The sequence below is a fragment of the Malus domestica genome, chromosome 11 (genome assembly GCF_042453785.1).
Source record: "Malus domestica chromosome 11, GDT2T_hap1".
Classification (NCBI taxonomy): domain Eukaryota; kingdom Viridiplantae; phylum Streptophyta; class Magnoliopsida; order Rosales; family Rosaceae; genus Malus; species Malus domestica.
In genome coordinates this window covers 9,176,332-9,190,320 of record NC_091671.1, presented here as the reverse complement: position 1 = coordinate 9,190,320, position 13,989 = coordinate 9,176,332, and the positions used below count along the sequence as shown (strand labels likewise).

Here is a 13,989-nt window from a genome sequence, read left to right as displayed (position 1 = left end):
CCCTTTCAGCTAAATGGTTTCGCTGCAAAAATCACAAAATCACACACAATTTCAACTTAACACTAAAACGATTCGAAAGCTTTGGAATTTAAATCACAACTCTTACAAATTCAGCTAGATTATGACTATAATTCGTCAGTAACCCCCCTCTTGCTCATACATGAATGTCATCTTTCGGAGGCCATAGCTGCAACAAACTAACAGTACAATTTTCATTTCCCACAACCAACTGTGCGGCAGATGGACTTCTGTGTAGATGCAAGCTCGCGATCTGGGAATGATTCCTCCAGTCAGAAACTCAACCAAACATAGAGATCCACAACCTTTAATTTTGGCACAAACAAAGAATTATTAGAATTATTATAAGATATAAAACTTATATCTTTCGGTTTTGAGTCTTACTATTGAACAAATAGTACAGACCATGATATTTTCAAGTAAGGTAAGAACTAAAATGATCACTACAATTGAATCTTACGGGCTAGAAATTAGTATTTCCATCGATTGGGAGTGAATATTCCACTGGTGAAATTTGGAAATTAAACTCCCATATTCCCTCACAAAACAGGCAATCTAAACAAACCATGTTACCTTGTGAAGGGATTGAAGCTCCTCGAGTGCGGCTTCCGATTTTGGTACCTTAATTAGTACTTTTACTATCATGAAAGTAAATGAAACTGATGTTTTGATTAGATCTGGACCTCCACACTTTGAAGCATATAAGATAAACAAAAGTCCTTGATCTCAAGGCATAAAAAAAAACTTAATGTGGACTTAACCCATCTACGACAATCCTTTGATAATGAGAAATTAGAGTAACTTAGGGCGTAAGTAACCGGCTTAAATACACTCATTCTACATCTGCCATATAGAGATGGTAGTAGCACGCCTTAGCACTTATTTAGTTTTGATTGCGAGCCTCACGACCTACACTTAAGGATCGACAAATGCACATTTCAGAACTAACTATGTCCTCTTCTTGTAGCTCGACAAGCAAGCAAGAGCCCGACAGCCAACCAAAGTGCCAACTCCTTGGGGAGCTGTGTGCTCGAGCCAGAGACTATTTCCGGTGAAATTCCTGCCCGAACAAGCCCTTTAAAATTGTGGGATGGACTACCATGAGTTAGGCATCGGCAACTATGGCTACGAAGGAACAAAAAATGTAATATTTCTTTTTAATTTTCTTGAATAATAACATTTCTTTTTAATTTTCTGAATATGATATATTTTTTTTCTTAAAAGCCTCATACCAATGTTCTTTTTTCCTTTATTTCGATCACTCAGTAAAGTATTTAGGAATACATGGGAATGTTTTTCTTCGTACATTGTATCAGCCTTAGAATAATACACCAACATACATAATGGTCCACACTCCATACATTTTATAAACATAGCAATTGCTTTGTTTTGGTAATTATATGGAATAATTGTAAATTCAAGAAACAAATCTGATATAGAAGGATTCTTTATCCATAAATATGAAAGAAACTGAAGCAAAAAATAAATTATATGAGATTTTGCTTCTTTGCATTTATCATAATAAAAAAAAATTAACATAACAGGATTGGTGTAAAAACATATATAAAATATTTGGTAAGAAACGAATAAAGGAAAATACACAAAAGGAAATTTCTCAAATGCGGTATACTAGCAGGGATTTTGGAGTTATATTTGTGGGTTTTTTTTCTCTCTCTAATGGCCTACGGTACACCTGTCTATAACAGCACCAATTTGTAATATGTAATAAAAAAAATTAGATATTTGTAATCAATTAAGCAGTTTGGTTGTTGTGCGACTTGATACTATGGTTTAAAGTATGTGCAATGACCTTTATGTCTTAGAAAGTTCAAGAGACTACATTTTAACTAACTTGTTATTTTACGAGTTACAGAGCTATTTAAAATATGTGAGTGTTGTTACTTTGAACATTATGCCTTAGAAGATACATCAATGCACGTAATGATCCATACTTTACCACATACATTTGATAAGCATAGCAATTTTTATCGTTTTGGTAATTATATGTACAATTGCAAATTTAAGAAACCAATCTGATATACAAGGAACATTTCTGCATATAGACATAAAGATATTGAAGCTAAAAATAAAGCATAAGCGATTTTTCATCTTTGCTTTACCATATTTGAAATTCTCTAACATAATAATAAAGATTATAAAATAATATAAAACTTGATATGCTAGGAAATGAAAAATGGAAAATTCACAAAAGGAAATTGTACAAAAATGCAATACTAGGGATTTTGCAATTCTAGTCCTACATGTTTGTATTTTTCTTTGCATAGTTATAAAATTTTCTGCATAAATATGAAAGAAATTGAAGCAAAAAAATAAAGTATATAAGATTTTGCTTATTTGCATTTACGATATTGAAAATTTTCTAAGATAGTAGGATAAATGTAATATAATCTGATATGGTAGGAAATGAAAAAAATCAGGAAATAAACAAAGACAAGTTTGAAAAAATGGAATATTGCGGATTTTGAAATTCTATCTTTACCATATATAGCATCAAATTTCGATTCACGATCCTCTCATGAGCAGTTCCCTAGGGATCCTAGGGATCCCGCAATCATGTCCGTTCATCGTATATCGTGCGATCATAAATTATTTAAAATTTAAATTTTAAAATTCAAATATAAATAGTATCTAACAAAAACTGACCGCACGATATAAAATGAACGGACAAGATTACAGGATCCCTAGGAAACTGCTCAGGAGAGGATCCTGATTCTCAAATTTCAAACCCATCCTTTAAAGATTCTACAACTGGAATGCATAACGTATTGTACAAACAAATCATCTAATCGTTGATTTACCAAAGGTATAATTAGTAACAACCCAACATTTTTATTTTAATTAGAACTATGTCTTGTTTGGTCATTATACACATTCACAACCTCTTTACATACACATTTACCGAATGCTCTTGGCGTTAATTTTTATACTCACAACACTTTTGCAAATCGAGTTTACCCAACCTCTAAATTATTCTTACATTGTAGTCAAGAATAAAGTTTTTATTTTTTATTTTTGAATTTTCAATAATAATTCTGCCTGTACACAGTACACTGATACAAAAGGGAAATTTATTTGGTGAATATCATCAATCCTACTTTCAAACATCTACTTTCAAACGAAGGTAATTTTTTTTTTATCTGTTGAAATTTTATGTGTATTTTTCAGAACTAAAACAATTCTTATGTTGTTTTTATTATTTTTTAATTTTTTCGTTCCAATATTTATTTATGAATAAATAACTGCCACATTACAAACATTCTATGTAGCCTCATAAGAATTAGTAACGCACACTGTCAATTTATTTGTGCCAACAAACATAAGGAGAGGTTTTTTAGCGAGTGGTTCACCACGTGTCGCTATACAAGTGATAAAATACTTATTTTAAAAAAATTAACAATAGCATGTGGTGTTCCAGGCACAATGAAATTTTGTTTAAAAATAAGATGTTGTATACAGATTGGAAGGTATAGAACTCAAGAAAGCTAACCATTTCACATCACGAATCACATCTAGCAATCTTAATTGAAATTTTATCACTTTATCTCACGTCTAATGACAAAATTAATGTTCATAATCATTGTAAGAGCATGTTAATGATCCTTATTGACTCTAATGTGTTTTCAAATTTTGCATCACAGTTTCGTTGACATATCGCCCAGCGATGGCTGTGACATGAATAGATCGCTACATGAATTATACGAGTAAAAAAAATCAAACACCAGACATGATGCAACCATTGGTGATGGAACAAGAACAACCACCATAATGTGGTTTAAATTCGTCTTTGTTGAATCGAACCTAAAACCTCTCACTTAGAAGTGAAGATGAATACTAGTAGTGCTTAGTACTAACTGGTCCTTTCAAATTTTATTATATGTTAAACATGATTGAAATTAGTAATAATAAAAGTTCATTATTTAAGCATATTGGTGGGTATACAACAAAATGTGAGTTGCCAAAAAGACCAAGGAAGCCCAAATTCACTTAAATAAAATTAGTAAATATTTTTTTAATTAAAATTTAAAGTTGGGCGCCCAATCCTGTGCACCGATGTGAACCAAACGGCTCCAATCTGGGCACCCCACAGCTATTGGATTTTCAACAGTTTGTTGATCCGGATCATTAAATTTCAAAAGATAAAAGAAATTTAAAAAGTTGATGTTGTGCTACGTGACATTTTGTGATGCATTTGATATTAAAATTTTGAAAAATTCAACGGTTAGGATTAATTCTATGGTAAAAAATTCAAAATTCAAAAAAAAAACTTACAACAAAAAAAATATATAAAAAACTTACAAAGTTCACACTTAAACAAAAATCTAAACACATATTGCTAATACCGTGGCTGAAAATCTCATCGCCTCTCCTTTCAGCCCTTCAAGGAAAACCCACATCTTGGGCGGTCTTCAACCACGTAAAGCTTCACTATTTTATTAGTTTCTGTGTTTAAATTTGTTGGGGTTTGGAGTTTTGGGTTGAAATTTGTGTTTCGGAATTTGTTGGGTGAGCGAGCGGAAATTTAGAAAATTTTAGTTGTGGATTGTGGGGAACTGACGCAGTGGAGGTCCTATTTAATGTAAGTTGCTTTCGTTTGTGTGTTTTTGGTGAAATTATGATGAGGAGGGTTGGATGGTTGGACTCGTTTTATTTGTTTTGTGAAATTAGAGTGGGATCAATCAAGGTTGAGACCTATTTAGGTAGGAGTAATTGTGAAAGTTATGTTTTTACAAAAAAATTGGCAAATTTTCTGAGTTGGTGGATTTGGAATTTTGGTTATATTAGATATATGTGTAAAGAAAATAGTTGAACTGCATGAAGCTTGATGTAATTCTGCTTTTAATCAAATGTTGGACTTGGGAAACCTAGTGAATATAGAAGCGAATCTACGATTAGTTGAGAAACTTAAAGGAGCTTGAGAGGTAATGAGGGTTTTAGGTATTTAGTGACACTCAGGCAATGCTTGATGTCCATTTGATGTCGGCGTATAGGAAATGCTTGAACAATAAAGAAAGGTGCTCGAAGAGCTACAGTAGTGAACTACTTGGTTTGATTAGATTGCTATGTTAATCAAAATGTCCCCTGTAGTATGTTATAGGCTTAAAATTTTACATTAGTGTTCTTTAGCGACTTGGTTTCAAAATTTTCGTTCGACTTTCCTTGGTCTGTGAGGCCAATGGTAGAACGATCATGGTAGAACGATCTGGTAAGAGCGGGTATGCATTTAAAGGACTTGTTTGTTTTGTCATTCTTTTAAGTTGTTTAATGTGCTCATTTCGGTATGCATCATCCAAAGTCTATAACTGCTAAAAGTAGCACTACAAGGGCGAGGGAGCTATCATCTGTTTGGAAATAAGAGCTATAGACATGCCCCATAAGGGTCAATAGGTCTCAGTTGCATATCTAACTTGTTTCTCATGTGTTTTCATCCTAAAGGTTAGAAAAGATGGGTGCTGTAGACGTGCAGAGAGTGGGAGTGGTTCATGAACACCAGGGATGGCGGCTGATCTCATGTATGTGGTTACATGCTGGAGTTTTCCATGTGCTTGCCAATATGCTGAGTCTTGTTTTCATTGGAATTCGGCTTGAGCAAGAATTTGGATTTGGCATGCATCTGGATTTTTAGCTTCATGCATGTATGGCCACATCCATAAGTGTTTGTAGTAAAAGATAAAGCACAAGGCATAAGTTGTAGAATAATAGATTAGTTACCAAGTGCAAAACTTCTTTCATAAATCTAGAAGAGAAACACTTTCCGGATGGCTTTATTGAATTGTAATCCTAGAGTAGTGGTCATGTAGTGTTGGTTGCATTGTAACTTACACCAGTATGTTGCTTGGTTTGATGGAAACAAGAGGACATTTTATTCAGCGGTGAGCAAAGAAAATAGTTTATACACCAAAGATGGGGTTCAAACTTTAGTTTTAGACACAGTATTCCATTTTACAGAATAAAATTGCTTGAACCGGAAGCTGAGAGATTATTTCAGTTTTCCATCACATTTGTGGGAACAAGGATTGTTTTGGATATCCTGTACATGTAGACATGGCGCCTCATTTTGAAATGTTTCAAGATGCCGTCTATTTGAAAAGATTGAAAAAATAATAGTTTGATGCTGATCTACATCATGTAACTGTTTTAACTAATTGGTTTGAAATTCTAATGTTTTTCTGATTTGTTCTTTTGCAGTTCGAATTGGTTTCCTATATCTCACGTCTGGTTTTGGTGGGAGTTTGCTTTCAGCTCTTTTAATTCAATATGGTACTTCTGTTGGTGCTTCTGGTGCACTTTTTGGTTTACTCGGAAGCATGCTTTCAGAGCTCATATCAAATTGGACAATGTATGTAAATAAGGTAAATAAAGTTTCTGTATACTCAATGATGCACCTCTTTATAGTATGTGCATGACCCTTTGATCTTACAGTTTCAGATTTCTATCCGCAGTTAGCAGCATGACTTACTCTCCTTTTCATCATCATAATAAACTTAGCAGTGGGAATTTTACCACACGTGGACAACTTTGCTCAAATTGGAGGATTTGTCTCCAGATTTCTTCTTGGATTTTTGTTTTTGATCCACCCCCTGTTTAAATGGCTTACCCATCGGAATGCTCCCCCTGGACGTGTTAGTACTCTAGTTAAATCTAAACACAATACGTATCAATATGTATTGTGGGTCCTCTCTTTGATACTATTGATTGTTGGGTAAGCTCCTCCTCGATGTCTGATTTAATTTTTTGACTTCATGAACCTAATCAATTCCCTGCATGAGAATCTGGTAGCCACAGTTTGCACGTGCACATTTTTTTTTATCAAATCAGAGAACTGGATTTTGTGTAGATATGTAGATATCATGTGTCCTGTAATATGTCTTCATTATTGTCATTGCGAATAGTCTCTGTATCTGCTTGTTTCTGATCAGAATGGTTTGGAGAAGGCATTGTGTTTTCGTTATCGCTGTTCTCTGTGTGGTACTAATTGGTCACTTTGTTGCTAGCAGCTTCTACTTTGTTGTTTTGGGTTGTATGCGTTGGCAGGTTGTTGTTTTGTTATTGGAAATAAAAGTTCATTTTCCTCGTATCTACGTAGTATCAGAATATGTAGGCATTTTCTAACAGTCGTCATGTTTTTGACAGGTATACTCTTTTTTGAGCGGTCAATCTAAACAATCATTGTTCCTGGGGTCATTATTTGAGCAGTGTCCCTACGTTAAAATGGAATTGCAAGTCCCAAAATATTTATTGTTTGGTAAATTAACTTCCGCCTTAATATTTGATAGATAGAAGTGCTTGCTTATTAATACGATCATGGTTGCATTCAGTCATTCTAGTTTGCCGTTTAATCTAATGCCTTCAAGAAACGTAATTTAAGAAATGACTCACAAAATTCTAAGTTAGGAAATTGCTTCTACAATGTACTTTGCTAGTACTATAAATTGGTTTTGTACTGGCATATTGCTCTTTATATGAATGTGAGGCTTTGAGAAATTTCAAGCATCGAAATCTCGTCAGGATTATAACTGCATGTTCAAGTGTTGATTCTCTTGGTAATGATTTCAAGGCTTTGGTTTATGAGTACATGGAAAAAGGAAGCTTAGAGAAGTGGCTGCATCCACCGACTGATATTGAAGAAGCAAGAGAGGCACCCAAGAGTTTAAATCTTTTGCAAAGGCTCAGCATTTCCATAGATGTTGCTTGTTTTATATTAGTCGATTATCTTCATAATCACTCCGAAACACCGATAGTTCATTGTGATCTGAAACCAAGTACTGTTCTTTTGGACAACATGTCGACTGGACATGTTTCTGACTTTGATTAGCAAGGTTTCTCTCACAACTGACCAGTACAAAAGCTTCAACAAATCAGACAAGTTCCACTAGACTAACAAGAATGATTGGTTATGTGATTTTAGGTAAATATTCACATCCTCTCCACAATATCCTTTTTTTTTTAATTTTTAAATTTTGCATAATTCAACTATTTTGTTCTCAATTTGCTAACAATATTTTCTGATGTTTGAATGGCAGAGTATGGTATGGGAAGTGAGGCGTTAATAACTGGATATGTCTACAGTTTTGAAATTCTCTTGCAGGAGATGTTTACAAGGAAGAGACCCACTGCCAACATGTTTAATGGGGACTTAAACCTTTGTGTTACAATTTTCAATCAATACTCTCGAGTCTTGAGCCCCCATGAAGTTTAAAAATTAAGAAAGCTTGATCTAACTGGTAACTGTTACAATATTTAGAAAGGTTGCATCCACAACAAGCTTTCTTACAATGGTACTTTAGGGGAACTATAGAAAATCAGCAATCTCACAGTCCAACCCCTCAAAAAATGTAGAGACTTCAAACTTTCATATTGACATCAGCGTGACTTCTGATGTAACCAAAATATAGGATTCCATGTATTTGCTTTTTTCATTTTGGATGGTTGCCAAATGGTTCCAGTCAGCTCCTGGAATCAAGGTGCTTTAATGGTCTTGGTCCTTGGCGTACATAAAGTGCCAGACAATAGGTCCTAATATTCCTTCTCATATTTGAATTTCAAGAACCATAAACTGTGGTGTAAGTTCCTCCTATGATCCTATCCTTCTATAAATTTCCTTGTCAAGCAACAAATGGAACTCACCAAACTCACAACTCAACACCCATCTCTCTATTTCTTTCTGCTTCTCTCTCTACTTATATGGTTAACCAGATCAGGAATGGGGGTTTTGGTTTTGAAATTGATCTTAATATACTTGCTTTTCAGTGCAGTGTTCGTTTGCTGTTGGAGCTCCCTACAATCGGGACTCGGAGGGAATGCGACGGATAGGTTGGCGTTGCTTGCCATCAAAGCTCAAATAAAGCAAGATCTCCATAATTACAACGTGATGAGCTCCTGGAACGAATCCACGCACTTTTGCATGTGGCATGGTGTGGCGTGCAGTCGACGACATCACCAAAGGGTCACTAAGCTGGACCTGCAATCTCAAAATCTGGTAGGGAAACTATCCCCAAACATAGGAAATCTAAGTTTTCTAAGGGAGCTGTGGCTCCAAAACAACAGCTTCAGTCATGAAATTCCTCCACAAATTGGGAATTTGCATAGATTGCATGTATTGCGATTAGACGTTAACTCGTTTAGTGGCAGTATTCCTCACAATATATCATATTGCTTCAACCTTATCCATGTGAATTTCTCTCGCAACAAGTTGGTGGGTAAAATTCCTTCAAAAATTGGATTGTTGTCGAAGCTGCAAAAATTTTCATTAATCTTTAATAATATAACGGGACAGGTCCCTCCTTCTTTTGGGAACCTTTCGTCTCTATGGGGACTAGATATTGTTAATAATAACTTGATGGGAAACATCCCCAGTTCTCTTGGCCAATTGAAAAAATTAACCTTCTTGGGATTGGGGTTAAATCAGTTGTCTGGTAGCATCCCTTCCTCCATTTATAACCTCTCTTCTCTTGGTACATTTTCCATGCCATTTAACCAAATTCAAGGAAGTATTCCATCAGATATTGGCAGAAGTCTTCCTAATCTCGAAATCTTCAACTTCGGCAGCAACCAACTCACTGGGTCCATACCTCCCTCAATATTCAACGTCACTAGTGTTTGGTTATTTGAAGTTGAGGGTAACAACCTAATCGGACAGGTGCCGAATCTCCAAAAGCTTCACAACCTCCTGTATTTCAACATTCAATTTAATAATATTGGAAGCGGTAAAGATGGTGACTTATGTTTTCTCTCGGACTTGACCAATGCCACGCAGTTAAAAGACTTGGTGATTAACAGCAACAATTTTGGAGGGACATTGCCTATGTCAGTATGCAATCTCTCAACCAAACTTGAATTGTTTTGGGTTGGCGGTAACCAAATATATGGAAGCATCCCATCTGGGATAGGGAATCTGGTGAGCTTGCAATCGTTGTATTTGGGGAATAATAGCTTCACAGGTAACATCCCCTCTGACATGGGTAAGCTTTCAAACCTTGGAAGATTAGATATTTTCATGACCAAATTATCCGGAAATATTCCGTCTTCCTTAGGAAATTTAACCAGGTTATACTATCTTGGGTTGGATGGAAATTATCTTGAGGGCAGCATTCCTTCAGGTCTGGGTGAATGCCATGGGTTGCAAGCGTTGAATCTTTCTTATAACCTTCTTAACGGCACAATACCCAAACAAGTTTTTAGACTCTCCTCCTTATCGATTTCTTTGGACTTGTCTAATAACCTCTTCACAGGTTCCCTTTCCCCGGAGGTTGGGAATTTCCATAGTCTAAGTGAACTGGATCTTTCTGATAACATGTTATCTGGAGAACTCCCCAGTAGCCTTGGTGGTTGTGAGAGTTTAGAAGTCCTGCATTTGCAAGGAAACTTCTTCAACGGGTCCATTCCTTTGTCTATGAGTTCAGTGAGAGGGATTCGAGATCTAGACCTTTCTCGCAATAATTTTTCAGGTGAAATTCCAAATTTTTTAGAAGGCTTTAGAATCCTGAGTAATCTGAACTTATCATTCAATCAATTTTGGGGAGTGGTACCAACTGGAGGTGTTTTCAAAAATGCGAGTGCTATTTCAGTTGTTGGCAACACTAATCTGTGCAGCCATGTTGCTAATTTAAAGCTTCCCAAGTGCAAGTCTAAAGAGACCAAGAAACGAAGATTGTCTCGTAGCTTGAAACTAATACTCCCTTTAGTATTTGGACTTGCTCTTCTAGGAATAGCCATGGTGTTCTCCTATTTCTTTCTTTGTTCGTCAAGGAAGAAAAGGAAAGAAATTTCATTAAGCACTTTGGGGAACACTATTTTGCAAGTGTCATATGCTACTCTACTCAAAGTTACTGATGGGTTCTCAGAGGCTAATTTAATTGGTGCTGGTAGTTTTGGGTCTGTGTACAAAGGAGTTCTTGATGAGGATGATAAAGCTCAACTTGTTGCCGTGAAGGTGTTTAACTTGTTACGCCATGGAGCTTCGAGGAGTTTCATAGCCGAATGTGAAGCTTTGAGAAATATTAGGCACCGAAATCTCGTCAAGATTATAACCGTGTGTTCAAGTGTTGATTTTCGTGGTAATGATTTCAAAGCTCTAGTTTATGAATTCATGGACAACGGGAGCTTAGAGGAGTGGCTGCATCCACCTACTGGAACTGAAGAGTTAAGAGATCATGTACCCAAGAATTTACGTCTTCTTCAGAGGCTAGAAATTGCCATTGGTGTTGCTTGTGCACTGGATTATCTTCATAATCATTGTGAAATGCCAATAGTTCATTGTGATCTCAAGCCAAGCAACGTTCTCTTGGACAACGAATTGACTGGGCATGTTTCAGACTTTGGATTAGTAAGGTTTCTCTCACAATTAACGAGTAATGTTTCAGCAATTCAGAGTCAGACAAGTTCCGTTGGAATAAGAGGAACGGTTGGTTATGCAGCTCCAGGTATATACATGTTCGATATATACTTCATTATATTTCCTTTTTTATTTTGGAGTATTTAATTTACAAAATTCAAACTGAACTATTTATACACAAACGTGATGTTTGAATTGTAGAGTATGGCATGGGGAGTGAGGTGTCAACGAATGGTGATGTCTACAGCTTTGGCATTCTTTTGTTGGAGATGTTTACAGGGAAGAGACCAACTGACAACATGTTTGGTGATAACTTGAACCTTCATAATTTTGTCAAGATGGCTTTCCCCGGGCAAATTACTGAGATTGCAGACGCACCACTTCTCGAAGGAGGCACGAACAAGAATCCCAATCAATGCAGTGGGAGAACTCATAAAGTTGAGGTGTGCTTAAGTTCAATATTTAGAATTGGAATTGCTTGTTCTGCTGAATCCGCAACAGATCGACTGAAGAATATCAATGACGCTGCATCTGAACTTCATTCCATTAGGAATACTTTTCTTGGATAGAAACTCCTTTTTATGTGCTTTTGTGATATAGGAATTTCGTGTACTGCTTGTGAAGTCTAGTTTTTATTTACCACAGTAGATGTGGAAGTTTGCAATGTAAATAATCACCAATGAGGTTCATTGTGTGAAGAGTGTATTACTACTTCCTGTACTTGGTATTTTTGTGTAATATTCACATCAATTAAAATCTAGTTCCTATCAGACTTGACCACCATCAGTGTAAGTGTCATATGCTACTTTATCAAAAGCCATTGATCGGTTTTCTTCAACTAATTTGACTGGTGTTGGCAATTTCGAGTTTGTATACAAGGGGGTTGTTTATACTGACAATAGAGCTCGGCTTGTACTTGTATATATGAAGGAGTTTAACAAAGAAGTTCATAGCTGAATATCAGGCTTTGAGAAATATCAAGCATCAAAATCTCGTCAAGGTCATATCTGCATGTTTTCTCAATGATGATTTCAAGGCTCTAGTTTTTGAGTTGATGCACCAAAGGAGTTTAGAGGAGTGGTTGCATGATTTGCATCCACCTCCTGTAATTGAAGAGGAAACAGATCAATACATCCAAGAATAACATCTTCATCAAGGGCTAGATATTGTTATTGGTGTTGCAATTATTCACTAGATTATTTTCATAACCATAGCAAAACACCGATAGTTAATTGTGATCTAAAGCTAAACAATGTTCTTTTAAACACCAAGTTGACTGGACATGTTTATTGAAAATGGACTAATCTCAAATTGTTACTTATATGAACTCTTCCATATAAGTGAAGGGAATTGGGTTCAAGTTGATTGGTATGGTTAATAGGGTTTGCAAATGGCCATTTTTTTTTAGAATTTTAACCCCAACTTTAAAGCCCATGGGCTATATGACAAATCAAGGTTTTCTAGCATTGAAGCTATCAATATTCTCCCATATGCATTCTGAATTATAATCCAATGGTTTTAGCAGTCGTTCTACTAATCTTGACAATGAAAGAGTTTTATTTATTTTTTTGTTCGAACAAATGATATTATCTAAGAGGAATGGGATATGCTTAGTCTCACAATGGGTTAACAATAATGTGGTTCAAATTTGTCTTTGACAAGAATCGAACTCAAAACCTCCAACTTACAAGTGAAGATAATACCACTAGACCGTAGTACTAAGTGTCATGAAAGAGTTTCTATTAAAACTACAAAAATTAAAATTTTCAACCGTTCATTAATGAATTTGAATTTAGATTTATTACAATTGATAGAGATTTTTTTAACAGCAATCAACAGGATACTAACAAATTTGTTTTTAGCACAAAGATATGTCACGATAATGTGACTTATAGATGTGTCACTTATTGCCCTATCTTTAACGCACTCCAATTAATATTGTCCTCTAATTGTTAGTATTTAATGAATCTCATCATAAATTGTTACCTCAAAAATTAATTATCAAAGCAAATAAACTTGATTGAGTTATAAATTTATCATGACCCAGTTGGCATGGTTAGGAGAAAAATCAATTTTGTTCATAATTTTCATGTCTTCCAAGTGAACATGGGGCTATAAGTGAAGTTCCACAGGATATGGTGGTGTAATTTGGTCCATGAATTGTCTTCTTCATTTTGCATGCATGCGGTAGGTGACTGACTCCCAAATAATTTTCGTTACCAAGCAAATTAAATACCATTAATTAAGAGCTTAAAAACTCTTTAATTATTACATCTCTATTTTGCTTTTGCAATTAGGAAATTTTCCCCTTTTGGGTACAATATCATAAGAATATTTTTGTTCTCCACACTCAAATGATGGTGATGCTCACTACCTTATTTATCATCATCATATGAGTTTAATACCTTGGATGGAACAAATCTTAAAATTTAAACTCATACAACGACAATAAATAAGATGGTAAGCATTACCACCACTTGAGGGTGATGACTAAAAATCACCCCAATAATATAAGTAGTTCAGTTAGTTGATGTGGTAGTTCGTTCTTCTCATTACGCTTCCAAACGAAAACTCACTTGTAGCCAACGAGCTTCACATGTGGAGAAGTAGGAGCTACA

General features: G+C 35.3%; 1 protein-coding gene across 1 annotated transcript; it reads left to right on the top strand.

Moving 5' to 3' along the window:
• The first annotated feature begins 5,473 nt into the window (after positions 1 to 5,473).
• LOC103412960 (probable LRR receptor-like serine/threonine-protein kinase At3g47570) lies at positions 5,474 to 12,079 on the top strand. Its single transcript, XM_070807708.1, has 7 exons — positions 5,474 to 5,549; positions 6,226 to 6,389; positions 6,480 to 6,739; positions 7,171 to 7,282; positions 7,595 to 7,945; positions 8,061 to 11,459; positions 11,573 to 12,079. The coding sequence occupies exons 6-7, from the start codon at positions 8,654 to 8,656 to the stop codon at positions 11,938 to 11,940; spliced, it is 3,174 nt and encodes a 1,057-aa protein (XP_070663809.1). The 5' UTR covers positions 5,474 to 5,549; positions 6,226 to 6,389; positions 6,480 to 6,739; positions 7,171 to 7,282; positions 7,595 to 7,945; positions 8,061 to 8,653; the 3' UTR covers positions 11,941 to 12,079.
• Positions 12,080 to 13,989: the final 1,910 nt, after the last annotated feature.

Excerpts from the sequence above, each read along its gene's own strand:
- LOC103412960 (XM_070807708.1), top strand. The coding sequence starts at position 8,654 with ATGGAACTCACCAAACTCACAACTCAACACCCATCTCTCTATTTCTTT. Across the intron at positions 11,460-11,572 it reads GGTTGGTTATGCAGCTCCAG|AGTATGGCATGGGGAGTGAG; the intron begins GTATATACATGT and ends TTTGAATTGTAG.